This window comes from Manis javanica, chromosome 3, assembly GCF_040802235.1.
Source record: "Manis javanica isolate MJ-LG chromosome 3, MJ_LKY, whole genome shotgun sequence".
NCBI lineage: Eukaryota > Metazoa > Chordata > Mammalia > Pholidota > Manidae > Manis > Manis javanica.
Window position 1 is genome coordinate 122,665,650 of NC_133158.1, and position 16,699 is coordinate 122,682,348.

The 16,699-nt window shown below is 43.4% G+C and overlaps 1 protein-coding gene across 1 annotated transcript; it reads right to left on the reverse strand.

The window, feature by feature from the left end:
- Nucleotides 1-79: 79 nt before the first annotated feature.
- On the reverse strand, nucleotides 80-14,713 carry LOC108409831 (5-hydroxytryptamine receptor 3C-like). Its single transcript, XM_073230477.1, is given in 13 exon segments — nucleotides 80-369; nucleotides 482-496; nucleotides 499-663; nucleotides 666-695; nucleotides 871-1,075; nucleotides 11,002-11,162; nucleotides 11,356-11,454; nucleotides 11,457-11,524; nucleotides 11,800-11,909; nucleotides 12,355-12,399; nucleotides 12,772-12,856; nucleotides 12,858-12,933; nucleotides 14,093-14,713. Coding segments are annotated over 13 exon segments (1,416 nt in total). The 5' UTR covers nucleotides 14,160-14,713.
- Nucleotides 14,714-16,699: the final 1,986 nt, after the last annotated feature.

A 16,699-nucleotide genomic window follows, 5' to 3' on the forward strand; every position in this document is an offset into this window, starting at 1 on the left:
TCTGGGACCATAGAACGGAACATGGTATCACTGGGGGTACGTGGCTGAGATTGGGAAAGAGGCCTGGGTCTGGCTGGCTCTAACACCAGGGGAAACTCCAAGCTGTGGTTTGCAGGGAGTGGTGGCTGTGGAGGTCTGCCTTGGTGTTCCAGAGGATGATGACCGTGATGATGGAGGTGGCCAGGAAGAGCAGGTAGAGGCGGAAGAGCAGGGTGTCCATCATGTGGCTGAACTGCACCCACAGGCCAACCAGATGCTGCTTCTGAGCCTTGTCTTCCTGCTGGGCCCTTCCTGACCCAGGGCATCCACTGAGCTCTGCCTCTCTGGGCCCTGGAACCTTGCCCACCAACTCCACGGGCTGTTCCACACCTATGGAGAGACAGAGACTCAGCCATGGGCTGGGAAGGTCACCCGGGGAGAGGAGGGGACAGGAAGGAGGAGGTGTTGGAAGAGGAAGTGTGGGCGGTGCAGACTTCCTTACCAGGTGGGTGGGTGGGGTGAGGCCCAGGCCCTTACTTCCCTTCTGGGGCCCAAGGGGGCAGCATTTTCCTGGGCTGGTGCAGTGGAGAAGCAGGGAATGGAGCCACCAGGGCAGGGGAGGGGGCTGGGCAGTGGCCAGGTGCAGCAGGTAGGTGATGAAGATGGTCTCTGGCAGGCTGACACCATCAGCGACAGGCACAGGGCGAAGTAGACACCTGGAGGAAAGATGGGCCTGTGTGAGGGCCAGAGGCACCACGTGGGACTTGTTTCTGTTGTTCCCAGAGGGCTCTTTGCCAGGACACTGTTCACTCTGACCTGGTTCCACTGGTCCCTCTCCCTACCCCACCCCCAACCTTGCTTTTATTCTCAGGACTGAGGGAAAGACAATACTGATGAGGGGTGTGCCAGTGGCTGGGAGTAAGTCATTCACTGTGAGCAGGAAGACGTTGTAGCCCAGCGGAAGTGTCGTCTTGAATGGGGCCCAGTTCTTGCTTTCTGCTGGCAGGTAGAAGCTGAGGGCATCAATGGCAACCAGAAAACTACTGGGCACCAGAAGGTTTATGATGTAGAGGCTGGGCCTGCACCCGATGGCCACCTGGAGGGAGGAGAGCAGAGGCAAATGAAGAACAGTCTGGGAAACTGCCAAGCCAGTTAGAGGAAGAGTTAAAGTTTGTCCCAGACCAAAGAGCCTAGTGATGACATGTGACCTCATGTCCCTCTCCCTGTCCTGTCGGTTTCCAGCAGTCATCTCAGCCACCACAGTCGGCCTTTCCAGGGCTTGATTCTGCTATGCTGCTTACCAATGACCCGCATCTCAGTCCTTCTTGGGCCAAGGTGTCAACTTTCTCCACGTCCATTTTTATCCCTACCAATGTGCTCTTAGTAGGACTGTAGCACCAGATGCTTATGTACAGTGTGCATTTCATTCTTGTATTTCTGTTTACTTTCCTCACCAAGGTCTAATCTCTAGTCACTTTGCTGGCCGACATTGAAGACAGGTGGAGGGAAAGTAAAACAGTGGCATGTACTTTGGGGTCACCAGGATTTGAAATCATAACATCTGTAAAAAAGGTGTTTTGTAACTCTTCCAGCATCTCTTTTTTTTTTTTTTTTTTTTTTTTTCATGTGAGAATTTTTTTTATATCATTAATCTACAATTACATGAGCAACATTATATTTACTAGACTCCCCCATCGTCAAGTCCCCCCTACATACCCCATTACAGTGTCCATCAGCGCAGTCTTCTCTGTGTTGTACAGCACTCCTCGTACCCCCGCCTACATTATGTATGGTAATAGTAATGCCCCTTCCCACTGGCCCCCATTATTCTCCTTCCCACTGCTCCTCCCAGGTCCCTTTCCCTTTCACAGCTGTTAGTCCATTCTTGGGTTCTGTGAATGCTGTGATGTTTCTTTTGTTTGTCACCTTTTTTTTTTTTTTTTTTTTTTTTTTTTTTTGAGAGGGCATCTCTCATATTTATTGATCAAATGGTTGTTAACAACAATAAAATTCAGTATAGGGGGGTCAATGCTCAATGTACAATCATTAATCCATCTCAAGCCTAATTCTCGTCAGTCTCCAATCTTCTGAAGCATAACGAACAAGTTCTTACATGGTGAACGAATTCTTACAGAGTGAATAAATTCTTACATGGTGAACAGTACAAGGGCATTCATCACAGAAACTTTCGGTTTTGATCATGCAATATGACCTATAAACCATCAGGTCAAATATGAATATTCATTTGATATTTGTACTTGATTTATATGTTGATCCCACATTTCTCCTATTATTATTATTGTTTTTATTTTTAATAAAATGCTGAAGTGGTAGGTAGATGCAAGATAAAGGTAGAAAACATAGTTTAGTGCTGTAAGAAGGCAAATGTAGATGATCAGATGATCAGGTGTGTGCCTATGGACTAAGTATTAATCCAGGCTAGACAAGGGCAGCAAGACATCCACGGATGCAGAAGATTTCTCTCAAAGCAGGGGGGGTGAGGTTCTGAGCCTCACCTCTGTTGATCCCCAAATTCTCACCTGATGGCCCCCCTGCGACTGTGCCTGTCTTAGGTTGTTCCTCCCTTGAGGAATCTTACCCGTCTCTGGCTAACCAGTCATCTTCCGGGGCCATACAGGGAAATGTAAAGTTGGTAAGTGAGAGAGAAGCCATATTGTTTGCAAAGGTTAGCTTTTTACTTCTTTGCAGATTTATGCCCTGTGGCTTCTATGCCCAGCACTTGTCTCGAGGTATCTTTACCACCTGGAGGAATTATGATACTCGGTAAATTCGATATGAGGCACGAATTCTATTTAAGGTTTGTAATTAGGAAGGAAGAAGAAAAGCTATAGATGTAGCATATGAAGGAAACTTGGGAGGATTGATTATTTCTTTGACATATCTTCTTGTATAGTACCTTAAGTATGTATAGGTTTTAAACTACTAACTAATTTGCACACACATATTAACATAATAGGAATACGGTGACATAAACAAAGCAAATCTATAATTACCAGCCATCTCCAGTGAAGCCAAGAAAACCATTTAGGCACCCTAGGCATTTGTGAAAATTTATCTATAATATGATGGATATTTTCCAACTGTACTTGAACCATCAGACAAATTAAAGCAGCCCATTTCTGGGATCTGTTCACATCCCATATGTTCTTTTAACCATAGATAGTCTATAGTCATGAGATTTTGGGGTGCTACAACTTGCACCCCTCCCAACTCCTGGTTGAGTTCCAACAGTACAGATCCAGTCAAATTCGTTGTCTCACTGTATGCACATGCCAGCCTAGACATCTCCCTCCTCCTTCTTATGGCAAGTCCAGGAGACGGTGGGCTGGATGCAGCCACAACCGCAGCATCGTCCGGATCCCTGGGGAGGCTTTTTGATGATCATCCCCCGGCACGAGTCCTCCAGAGAGTGCTGATGCCGGAAGCTCCTCCTCATATCGTATCTTATTTCATTTTCTGGGTATCCAAGCTAGGCCTTGATCTTCTGCGTAGAAACAAACAGACCCTTTGCCCACACTTTGACATGCCCTCTATACCACTGTGCAGAACTCATTGGAGGTCAGCACACAGTAACTGCTATTTTTTTTTTTTTTTAATTAAGAGAAAGGAATATTATCAGAAAAGAGTACCTCCATAGCTGATCATCTGACACCCTTTAAGTGATCAACATTAAGGATATTTAAAGCATGCGTTGATCTTTGATTTACCAATAGTTTTATCCTGTTAACGAGTAATCCCCTTTTCTTTCTTTCTTTCTTTCTTTTTTTTTTTTTTTAAATTTTTAATCTACCCTTACATGAAGAATACTATGTTTACTATGCTCTCCCCTATATCAGGTCCCCCCTAACAACCCCATTACGGTTACTGTCCATCAGCTTAGCAAAATGTGGTAGAGTCACTACTTGTCCTCTCTGTGTTGTGCAGCCCACCCTCCCCTTTCTCCCTCCCCCCCATGCATGCTAATCTTAATACCCCCCTTCTTCTTCTCCCCCCTTATCCCTCCCTGCCCACCCATCCTCCCCAGTTCCTTTCCCTTTGGTACCTGTTAGTCCATTTTTGGGTTCTGTAATTCTGCTGCTGTTTTGTTCCTTCAGTTTTTCCTTTGTTCCTATACTCCTCAGATGAGTGAAATCATTTGGTATTTCTCTTTCTCCGCTTGGCTTATTTCACTGAGCATAATACTCTCCAGCTCCATCCATGTTGCTGCAAATGGTTGGATTTTTCCACTTCTTATGGCTGAGTAGTATTCCATTGTGTATATGTACCACATCTTCTTTATCCATTCATCTACAGATGGACATTTAGGTTGCTTCCAATTCTTGGCTATTGTAAATAGTGCTGCAATAAACATAGGAGTGCATCTGTCTTTCTCAAACTTGATTGCTGCGTTCTTAGGGTAAATTCCTAGGAGTGGAATTCCTGGGTCAAATGGTAGGTCTGTTTTGAGCATTTTGATGCACCTCCATACTGCTTTCCACAATGGTTGAACTAATTTACATTCCCACCAGCAGTGTAGGAGGGTTCCCCTTTCTCCACAGCCTCGCCAACATTTGTTGTTGTTTGTCTTTTGGATGGCAGCTATCCTTACTGGTGTGAGGTGATACCTCATTGTAGTTTTAATTTGCATTTCTCTGATAATTAGCGATGTGGAGCATCTTTTCATGTGTCTCTTGGCCATCTGTATTTCTTTTTTGGAGAACTGTCTGTTCAGTTCCTCTGCCCATTTTTTAATTGGGTTATTTGTTTTTTGTTTGTTGAGGCGTGTGAGCTCTTTATATATTCTGGACGTCAAGCCTTTATCAGATCTGTCATTTTCAAATATATTCTCCCATACTGTAGGGTTCCTTTTTGTTCTATTGATGGTGTCTTTCGCTGTACAGAAGCTTTTCAGCTTAATGTAGTCCCACTTGCTCATTTTTGCTGTTGTTTTCCTTGCCCGGGGAGATATGTTCAAGAAGAGATCACTCATGTTTATGTCTAAGAGGTTTTTGCCTATGTTTTTTTCCAAGAGTTTAATGGTTTCGTGACTTACATTCAGGTCTTTGATCCATTTTGAGTTTACCTTTGTATATGGGGTTAGACAATGGTCCAGTTTCATTCTCCTACATGTAGCTGTCCAGTTTTGCCAGCACCATCTGTTGAAGAGACTGTCATTTTGCCATTGTATGTCCATGGCTCCTTTATCAAATATTAATTGACCATATATGTTTGGGTTAATTTCTGGGGTCTCTAATCTGTTCCACTGGTCTGTGGCTCTGTTCTTGTGCCAGTACCAAATTGTCTTGATTACTATGGCTTTGTAGTAGAGCTTGAAGTTGGGGAGTGAGATCCCCCCTACTTTATTCTTCTTTTTCAGGATTGCTTTGGCTATTCGGGGTCTTTGGTGTTTCCATATGAATTTTTGAATTATTTGTTCCAATTCATTGAAGAATGTTGCTGGTAATTTGAGAGGGATTGCATCAAATTTGTATATTGCTTTCGGCAGGATGGCCATTTTGACGATATTAATTCTTCCTAGCCATGAGCATGGGATGAGTTTCCATTTATTAGTGTCCCCTTTAATTTCTCTTAAGAGTGACTTGTAGTTTTCAGAGTATAAGTCTTTCACTTCCTTGGTTAGGTTTATTCCTAGGTATTTTATTCTTTTTGATGCAATGGTGAATGGAATTGTTTTCCTGATTTCTCTTTCTATTGATTCGTTGTTAGTGTATAGGAAAGCTACAGATTTCTGTGTGTTGATTTTGTATCCTGCAACTTTGCTGTATTCCGATATCAGTTCTAGTAGTTTTGGAGTGGAGTCTTTAGGGTTTTTTATGTACAGTATCATATCATCTGCAAATAGTGACAGTTTAACTTCTTCTTTACCAATCTGGATTCCTTGTATTTCTTTGTTTTGTCTGATTGCCGTGGCTAGGACCTCCAGTACTATGTTGAATAACAGTGGGGAGAGTGGGCATCCCTGTCTGGTTCCCGATCTCAGTGGAAATGCTTTCAGCTTCTCGCTGTTCAGTATAATGCTGGCTGTGGGTTTATCATATATGGCCTTTATTATGTTGAGGTACTTGCCCTCTATTCCCATTTTGCTGAGAGTTTTTATCATGAATGGATGTTGAATTTTGTCAAATGCTTTTTCAGCATCTATGGAGATGATCATGTGGTTTTTGTCTTTCTTTTTGTTGATGTGGTGGATGATGTTGATGGATTTTCGAATGTTGTACCATCCTTGCATCCCTGGGATGAACCCCACTTGGTCATGGTGTATGATCCTTTTGATATACTGTTGAATTCTGTTTGCTAATATTTTATTGAGTATTTTTGCATCTACATTCATCAGGGATATTGGTCTGTAATTTTCTTTTTTGGTGGGGTCTTTTCCTGGTTTTGGTATTAGGGTGATGTTGGCTTCATAGAATGAGTTTGGGAGTATTCCCTCTTCTTCTATTTTGTGGAACACTTTAAGGAGAATGGGTATTATGTCTTCTCTGTGTGTCTGATAAAATTCCGAGGTAAATCCGTCCGGCCCCGGGGTTTTGTTCTTGGGTAGTTTTTTGATTACTGTTTCAATTTCTTTGCTTGTAATTGGTTTGTTTAACTTTTGTGTTTCTTCCTTGGTCAGTCTTGGGAGGTTGTATTTTTCTAGGAAGTTGTCCATTTCTTCTAGGTTTTCCAGCTTGTTGGCATATAGGTTTTCATAGTAGTCTTTAATAATTCTTTGTATTTCTGTGGAGTCTGTCGTGATTTTTCCATTCTCATTTCTGATTATGTTGATTTGTGTTGACTCTCTTTTTCTCTTAATAAGTTGGGCTAGAGGCTTATCTATTTTGTTTATTTTCTCAAAGAACCAGCTCTTGGTTTCGTTGATTTTTGCTATTGTTTTATTCTTCTCAATTTTGTTTATTTCTTCTCTGATCTTTATTATGTCCCTCCTTCTGCTGACTTTAGGCCTCATTTGTTCTTCTTTTTCCAGTTTTAATAATTGTGATGTTAGACTATTCATTTGGGATTGTTCTTCCTTCTTCAAGTGTGCCTGGATTGCTATATACTTTCCTCTTAAGACTGCTTTCGCTGCATCCCACAGAAGTTGGGGCTTAGTGTTGTTGTTGTCATTTGTTTCTATATATTCCTTGATCTCTATTTTGATTTGTTCATTGATCCATTGATTATTTAGTAGCATGTTGTGAAGCCTCCATGTGTTTGTGAGCCTTTTTGTTTTCTTTGTAGAATTTATTTCTACTTTCATACCTTTGTGGTCTGAAAAATTGGTTGGTAGAATTTCAATATTGTGGAATTTACTGAGGCTCTTTTTGTGAGCTAGTATGTGGTCTATTCTGGAGAATGTTCCATGTGCACTTGAGAAGAATGTATATCCTGTTGCTTTTGGATGTAAAGTTCTATAGATGTCTATTAGGTCCATCTGTTCTAGTGTGTTGTTCAGTGCCTGTGTGTCTTTACTTATTTTCTGCCCGGTGGATCTATCCTTTGGGGTGAGTGGTGTGTTGAAGTCTCCTACAATGAATGCATTGCAGTCTATTTCCCTCTTTAGTTCTGTTAGTATTTGCTTCACATATGCTGGTGCTCCTGTATTGGGTGCATATATATTTAGAATGGTTATATCCTCTTGTTGGACTAAGCCCTTTATCATTATGTAGTGGCCTTCTTTATCTCTTGTTACTTTCTTTGTTTTGAAGTCTATTTTGTCTGATATTAGTACTGCAACCCCTGCTTTCTTCTCACTGTTGTTTGCCTGAAATATGTTTTTCCATCCCTTGACTTTTAGTCTATGCTTATCTTTGGGTTTAAGGTGAGTTTCTTGTAAGCAGCATATAGATGGGTCTTGCTTTTTTATCCATTCTATTACTCTATGTCTTTTGATTGGTGCATTAAGTCCATTTACATTTAGGGTGACTATTGAAAGATATGTACTTATTGCCATTGCAGGCTTTAGATTCGTGGTTACCAAAGGTTCAAGGTTAGCTTCTTTAGTATCTTACTGCCTAACTTAGCTCGCTTATTGAGCTGTTATATACACTGTCTGGAGAGTCTTTTCTTCTCTCCCTTCTTATTCCTCCTCCTCCATTCTTCATATGTTGTGTGTTTTGTTCTGTGCTCTTTTTAGGGGTGCTCCCATCTAGAGCAGTCCTTGTAGGATGCCCTGTAGAGGTGGTTTGTGGGAAGCAAATTCCCTCAGCTTTTGCTTGTCTGGGAATTGTTTAATCCCGCCATCATATTTAAATGATAGTCGTGCTGGATACAGTATCCTTGGTTCAAGGCCCTTCTGTTTCATTGCATTAAGTATATCATGCCATTCTCTTCTGGCCTGTAGGGTTTCTGTTGAGAAGTCTGATGTTAGCCTGATTGGTTTTCCTTTATAGGTGACCTTTTTCTCTCTAGCTGCCTTTAAAACTCTTTCCTTGTCCTTGATCCTTGCCATTTTAATTATTATGTGTCTTGGTGTTGTCCTCCTTGGATCCTTTCTGTTGGGGGTTCTGTATAATTCCATGGTCTGTTCGATTATTTCCTCCCCCAGTTTGGGGAAGTTTTCAGCAATTATTTCTTCAAAGACACTTTCTATCCCTTTTCCTCTTTCTTCCTCTTCTGGTATCCCTATAATACGAATGTTTTTCCTTTTGTATTGGTCACATATTTCTCTTAGTGTTGTTTCATTCCTGGAGATCCTTTTATCTCTCTCTCTCTGTCAGCTTCTATACGTTCCTGTTCTCTGGCTTCTATTCCTTCAATGGCCTCTTGCATCTTATCCATTCTGCTTATAAATCCTTCCAGGGATTGTTTCACTTCTGTGATCTCTTTCCTGACATCTGTGATCTCCTTCCGGACTTCATCCCACTGCTCTTGCATTTTTCTCTGCATCTCATCCCACTGCTCTTGCATTTTTCTCTGCATCTCATCCCATTGCTCTTGCATTTTTTTCTGCATCTCTGTCAGCATGTTCATGATTTTTATTTTGAATTCTTTTTCAGGAGGACTAGTTAGGTCTGTCTCCTTCTCAGGTGTTGTCTCTGTGATCTTTGTCTGCCTGTAGTTTTGCCTTTTCATTGTGATAGAGATAGTTTGCAGAGCTGGTACAAGTGACCGCTGGAAGAGCTTCCCTTCTTGTTGGTTTGTAGCCTTTTCCTGGGAGAATAGCGACCTCTAGTGGCTTGTGCTGGGCAGCTGTGCGCAGACAGGGCTTCTGCTTCCTGCCCAGTTGCTTTGGGGTTTATCTCCGCTGTTGCTGTGGGCTTGGCCTGGCTGGGGCTGTTCCTCCAAAATGGTGGAGCCCCGTTGGAGGGGGAGCAGCCAGGAGACTATTTATCTCCGTAAGGGGCCTCTGTGCTCCCTGCTGCCCAGGGGGTTAGAGTGCCCAGAGATCCCCAGATTCCCTGCTTCTGGTCTAAGTGACCTGTCCTGCCCCTTTAAGATTTCCAAAAAGCACTCTCCAAACCAAAACAACAACAGCAACAATGAGAGAGGGAACAGAAAGAAAGAGAAAAAAAAAAAAAAGGAAAAAAAAAGGAAAAAACAAGCGATTTTTTTTTTTTTTTTTTTTTTTGTCCTCAGGTGCCGGTCCCAGGCACCCGCTCACTGGTCCTGCTGCCCTGTCTCCCTAGCACCAGGGTCCCTGTCCTTTCAAGGCTTCCAAAAAGCACCCACCCACCGGTCCCGCAGGGAAGGAACGCTCGATATTCTTTGTCCTCAGGCACTGGTCCCAGGCACCCGCTCACCAGTCCCGCCGCCCTGCCTCCCTAGCACCGGGGTCCCTGTCCCTTCAAGGCTTCCAAAAAGCACTCGGCAAAAAGAGAGAAAAAAAAGGGGAAAAACGCGCGATTTCTTCCGTCCTCAGGTGCTGGTCTCAGGCACCCACCCACCGGTCCCACAGGGAAAAATGCGGGATATTCTTTGTCCTCAGGTGCCGGTCCCAGGCACCCGCTCACCAGTCCCGCCGCCCTGCCTCCCTCGCACCAGGGTCCCTGTCCCTTTTAGGCTTCCAAAAAGCACTCGCAGAAAAGAGAAAAAAAAAAGGGGAAAAACGCGCGATTTCCTCTGTCCTCAAGTGCCGGTCTCAGGCACCCGCCCACCGGTCCCGCAGGGAAAAACGGGGGATATTCTTTGTCCTCAGGCGCCGGTCCCAGCCACCCGCTCACCAGTCCCGCCACCGTGCCTCCCTAGCACTGGGGTCCCCGTCCCTTCAAGGCTTCCAAAAAGCGCTCGCCCAAAAGAGAAAAAAAAAAAAAAGGGGAAAAACGCGCGACCTCCTCCGTCCTCAGGCACCGGTCTCAGGCACCCGCCCCCAGGTCTCGCAGGGAGAAACGCGGGATATTCTTTGTCCTCCGGCGCCGTTCCCAGGCACCTCCTCACCGGTCCCGCCACCCTGCCTCCCCAGCAACGGGGGCCCGTCCCTCTAAGGCTTCCAAAAAGCGCTCGCCAAAAAAAAAACCGCTCCGGTTTCTCTCCACCCGCCGGGAGCCGGGGGGAGGGGCGCTCGGGTCCCGCCGGGCTGGGGCTTGTATCTTACCCCCTTCACAAGGCGCTGGGTTCTTGCAGGTGTGGATGTGGTCTGGATGTTGTCCTGTGTCCTGTGGTCTCTATTTTAGGAAGATTTTTCTTTATTATATTTTCATAGCTCTATGTGTTTTTGGGAGGAGATTTCCACTGCTCTACTCACGCCGCCATCTTGGCTCCGCCCCCCCAGCATCTCTTTTTAAAAAATAAACATAAAAATTCCTGCTGTCCAAAAAGTTTTGATAGCCATGGGGGATGGGAAGCTCATAGTCACTGTTAATCACTGCCTAGGAGTTTTGTTTCTCCCTCAGGGAGGATTTATTCAACCAACGTTTACTGAGTGCCAGATACTGTTCTAGGTACTGGAGGTTTGTCAGTGAAAAAAGTGAGACAATCCCTGTTCTCCTGAGGCTTCCTGTCTAGTGGCAAAGCTTACATTCTAGTGGGGGACATAAGCTATGCATCTCAGGAGAAGATCTCAAACAGGGCCCCTGAGTTCACATAGAAAATGATTTGGTCATACTGGTTGGTGTCCATAGTTATCTTCCTCATTCTCTGGTGGGTACCCAGAAGTACCCACTCCCCCTTGCTCCTAATGAGGTTCCATGACGTGTTCAAAATCTCCTGCATGTCCTTCTCCATGCCCAGGACCATATTCTCCCCTGCAAAGGAGACCCAGACAACTCAGCCTCCCCACCTGCGCTCAACCCCCTTGCTCAGAATGCTGGATTCCTTGCCACTTAGCTTCCACACCCCTTTCAGGGTGATCCCCTCATAGTTTTCAGCTTTCTGTCCTCTTCTCTCCAAGAACCTTTTTCTGCCTCTCACCAAGCTACTCTAATGAGCCTCACTCACCCGTGCAGATGAAAGAGCTAAAGGTGAATGTGCAGCTCTGTTCATCAAAGGGGAAATAGAAGATGTCCAGGTTACAGATGCTGGTGACGTGCATTGGCTATCATATTCAATGCGACCTTCACTGTTGACATAAGCCATAAGCCCTGTGGGTGTCTGATTGACATCCATGCTGTATGTGAGAAGGATGGGCAGGTGGGTGCTGTGGGTTTCCCATCAGACATGGCCGCCTTTCTCTCTCAGATCACCCCATCCCTGGGCTCCAGCCACACTCACGCAGCTTCCCCACCACCATGACCCACTGCCATACTCTGGGTGTTTTGTAAGCACCTCAATTCAGATACTGCTTCCTACTAAGCTGACTCTTTGTGTGGTCCCTTTTAGTTACACCATGCTCTTCCCTTGACGAATGGTTTCTTTCTTGCTTTTTTCAGCCCTGATACTCACAACTTCTCAAGGAATATATCTGGCAGCCATAGGATCTCTGATGCCATGCTGAGCTTCCTGATGCCCCCACACTCCTCCGGGTCCCACCTGATGGATGGATTTTACCAGATCTACAGGAAACCATGGAGTGGGACAAATGGGGTGGAAACTTGTTTTAGTCTTGTTAGGTCTCCTGCACTTTACATTCCTTTTGCCTCTCATTTCTTCACCATCTCTTGGGTGACAGCTGTCACAATGTCACTAACAAAGTCTTACTTGTTTTCACTTCTCAGTGTTCTCAAGGGAGACCCTGAGAATAGCTTTAGATTCCCTGGGCTGGAGCCACTTAAATATTGGCTCCATGACCTTGGTTTATGCCACCTTCTCCTTGTGCACCATCTCTACCCTCCTAAACTCACAGAATGATCAGGAAGTCTTGTGTTTTCATTGTTGGTCCAGCTCTATAGAAACTTGTCTAATTCATGGGTATTCTTAGCTTTACCCATTGTAACCTGCAAAGTTGAACCCAGGAGTGAAGAAAGGGAGATGCTGTAGTAAAGGGAAAGTCTATCATACCACACTTAGCCACAGGAATGATGTCATCAGTTGAAGCCGTGCATCCTGGCAAAACAATTTTCATCCAGGATCATTGACTCCATGAAGTCAGGTTCAAGGCTGCCACCCACTTCTTATTCATTTACAAGGCTGTTATATGTGGTGATTATGATTTTTGATCATAAGCCACAGAAAAATGTAGGTCAAATAATCCAGGATACATGAGAAATGTAAGTGAAAGACCAGTGTGAGGGCCCACTGGGGTTATGCTTCTTGTGGATTATTCCCAAAAGGAATAGATTTTACCTACAGTGATGTCATTGAAGCATATACCAGCATGTCTCCCCACCCCATAGAATGAGCTCTTAATTTTTCAAAATCCAAGCAGGGGACCCACTGCTCAATACTAGACCATTGCCGTGCTGGGTCAGGTCTTACCACTTCCAAGATGGCAGACAGGGTGAAGGAGATGTTGACATGGGTGGGGATGCTGTTGTTGATGGCTGGACGGAAAGCCTTCTGTCAAACCCTGGAAGGCAACAGGGTCCACCCCATGCTGATCAAAGCATGAGCAATTGATGGTGAATATATTTCCTCTCCCTACAGGGAGGAGACCATATGAGAAGAATGCCAGGACTCGGGCCTGGGGAATGTTTCTGCACAAAGAGAAAACAGAAGGCATAGCAGAAGCATGTGAACTTCTCTTTGCTGGGCCAGTGATTGTGGGCAGGGATTGTGGTAGGCCAATGGTGGAAGCTGAAGAGGTGAGCTGAGTCAGGGCTCCATCCTCAATTCCATTGTTTCTGTTCCCATGCAAAACTTGTCCAAGTGTGTAGGCAAATTCAGCCGTGACCACCACTTGTCTATGTCCTGTGATGTTCTTAGCTATCTCACCACAACCTCTCTGCCTCCACTCAGCATCCTTCCACTGCTCATCTCTGTCCTTGAGCCCAGTGGGTGATGTCAGTGGCAAATTTTGCAATCATATTAATGCCACAATAACTATATTATATAAGGCACAGGTAATCATAAATTAATGATGAGGGAAATGATCGGGTAGGTCATGTGCAGTATGTGGAAACTTGAGGAATGAACTCAGTCTTTCAAGGTAATAAGAATTTATGGTGTCTCTACTATGTGATGTGATTGTTCTCTTTGAGAAAGCAGTGGATGTCACCTGTGAGACTATTGTTGTAAAGAGAGCCCCTTGATACCCATGATATACCTAACCCCCTTCTAGGTTGTACTTTGTGGAATGGAAATAGAGAATTAGATGGTAACATCTTCTGGTAGAGTCTATTTACATCTATTTCTGGTATTGTACTAAACCGCATTGCTCATATTCGATAATGAATGAGAAAATAAGCTAATTGGAAAAATTGTACTAAAAAAGTTTCCCTTTCACTACAGATCTTCTTATCCACTTTCTTCCCCTTAGCATTTTCCCTGTTCCATTTAATTTGCTTCAAGAGAACTGAGAGAAAATTTTCTTCTTCTTAAGATCAGTTGATACTGAGAAATCATGAGGATAAATTATATGCCTGGAAAGAGAAAGAACATGGGGAAAGAGATGAGGCCAATAGAAGCATGGGGAGAGAAGGAGCTGAGAAAAAGGTACAAAACTGTTGATATCATGAGTTTCCATCTTTACTAAAATGAAAATACAGGCATTGGCTATCTAGGAGAAGCAAAAATTAGCCTGTTTTCTGTTTCCTAGAAGTTATATGTCTGCTTCCCTTTTGCTTTTGTCCTATCTTACCTTGAAGCAGCAGGTGGAGAATGAGGCAGAGCAAGAATTCTTCCCCATGGAACCAACCTCTTTCCATCTTCCTCTCTTTGTCTCTTCTCTAGGGGCTCAGTGGTGATGTTGATCTTAAAAGACCAAGGCCACACCTCAAGCCCTAGCTTTGAATAATACAAATATCAGGTGGCATTAGCCACCTCTCTAACAAGCACCCTTGGTGACAAGAGAATGTCACAGAAGACTACCCCACCCTGTGCCCTAACTGGGCCTGAATCTAGTTCCCAAAAATAATCTGGCAAATCAGTTTGGTGAAGAGGAAGAAAACATTTGGTCACTAGAGCAGTGCTAATGGCTTCCTCATCCTTTAGAGTCATTCTGGCATATGATGCATACAAAAGGCACATGATGACTGCCATTGCCTTAAAGCGGTACAGGCACTTACTTTGACCCTGCTGCCATCTTTCCAAAAAAAATTGGGGGTCCCCTTTTTTATAATCAACTTCAGAGTCTAAGGTTTTAAACATGACTTCAGTACTGGCAATTCTTAACTTTCTGAGTGTGTCAAAAGCAATTTGGGTATAACAACAATGCAAAACTGAAGGAACAAAACAGCAGCAGACTCAGACTGCAAGAAGGGACTAGCGGTTACCAAAGGGGAGGGGTGGGAGAGGGCAGGTTGGGAACGAGAGAGAAGGTAATAACTGAGGGTATTATGATTGGTACACATGGTGTGGGGGAGTCTAGGGGAAGACAGTGTAGCACAGAGAAGACAAGTAGTGACTGTGGCTTCTTACTTTACTGATGGACAGTGACCGCAATGGGGCGTTGGGGGGGACTTGATAATATGAGTGAATGTAGTAACCACAATGTTTTTCATGTGAAGCCTTCATAAGAGTATATATATCAATGATACCTCAATAAAAAAAAAGCAATTTGGACCCAGATCTGCTGGATGGGGGGAGTGATAGTGGGAGCAGGGTGGCAGAGGTAACACTGTTTATAGTAGAAGCTGACTTACGAGAACATGAGCCATCAGCCTGCTCTCATGTTCTCAGATCCATGTTGTTTTGGTCCTGCTAGTGTTTTTAAGATATTTGTTGTTTAAGAAATTAGTTGTCAACATTTTAAAAATTGGGAGATTTCACATAAAAACTGTGATTCTGGCTTCATTTGAAAAATAAGATTAAGCAATAGTGGGCTCACACTTCTGCTTGACTGAAGTCTGCCAATGCCAATGGCTATGCCCTCTAGATGGGGCACATTCTCTCTAGATCATCAGAGTCTCTTGTCATCAACTATAGGTTATTCTTGCCCAGCTCCTATAATTTATGTTAACGGCTTGGTCTTTGTAGACATCTGAGTTTGCCTTTGAATGTTAAGATTGATTTTCTGTGTGATTCTTAAAGAGCCTTGGGAAGTAATTACAAAATGTCATGCCATGCCTAAGAGATCACAGGTCTTGTCAGATTTAGAGTGTGCAAATATTTGATTCATGATGGGAACCAGATACAGTATCGTTAAGTGGGCAAAAGTCATCAGTGGTTCAACCTATGGTATTCTAGAATTATTTCTATTAGGGAAGGCTCCATAGAGGGTAATGAGAGGGTAGGAGAACAAAGGGACATCAGTTGCTTCACTGAAGAAGCTTTACAGACTGAGTGGGTATAATTCAGTAAAAGAGGTCTAAAAAAGGTATCTAAAACCTTTGTTTCTGCTAGACTCATGTCACTCTCTCTCAGCCTCAGTTTCTTTATCTCTAATATTGGAAGGATAAAACCTATATTGTGGGGGTTTTATGTGGTTAGAGAGAATGTTTGTATAGTGCCTCTCCCATCCTAAGCCACTAATAACAGTAAAAATGGCAGTAATAGTAGACATTACTGCTATCCTGGCTGTCTTGAGATTCTCAGGTTGCTTTAGTCTGAATGGCATCTTTTGGACTTAAAATGTCTGGCTTGACTGAAGCAACCCTAGTTCTTGAGCATCAGAGACTTTTCTCTTAGCTTCACTCAGCTAGATTCTGATGCAGGTCACCCCTCACTCTCCTCAGCATTGCTCATCATTTGAAAATCCCTTCCCCTGTGGGAACTTGTTTTGGTTTGGTTTGGTTTGTTTTAAAGGATGACTTTAGATCAGCATTACTCAAAGCATTTTCTGTGGAATACTGGTTCTGCAGGATATTAAATGCTTTCCTAACAAATTATTTTTGTTATTTCAAGTTAATTAAGTCTGAGAAATGTTGAATTAAACAAGATTAAACAGGTCTCATTTTTGTAGGATTTCTCAGAGTATTTAGCTAAAATGTTAATGTGAATTGAATATCACATATAAATAGTCTCCCATACTTACCTGACTTTGGAAATTTTTTTTCTCAGAATATTGCAGGGCTATCTTCCAAAAATAATCCATTGATTATTTTTTGGAAACACTGCTTTAGATAAATAGAATAAATCTAGAAGAAAAAACTTGAAAAATTTGTCTGAGACATGCCACAGAGAGAATATAGAATGCCAACAGCATATGTATAAGAAAATCAAGAAATCAAAAAAATAAACCAGGTAAGTATTTTTTAGATAAGCATTTTAAAACCTAAAGTTTGATTAAAATGATATGAACCTACAA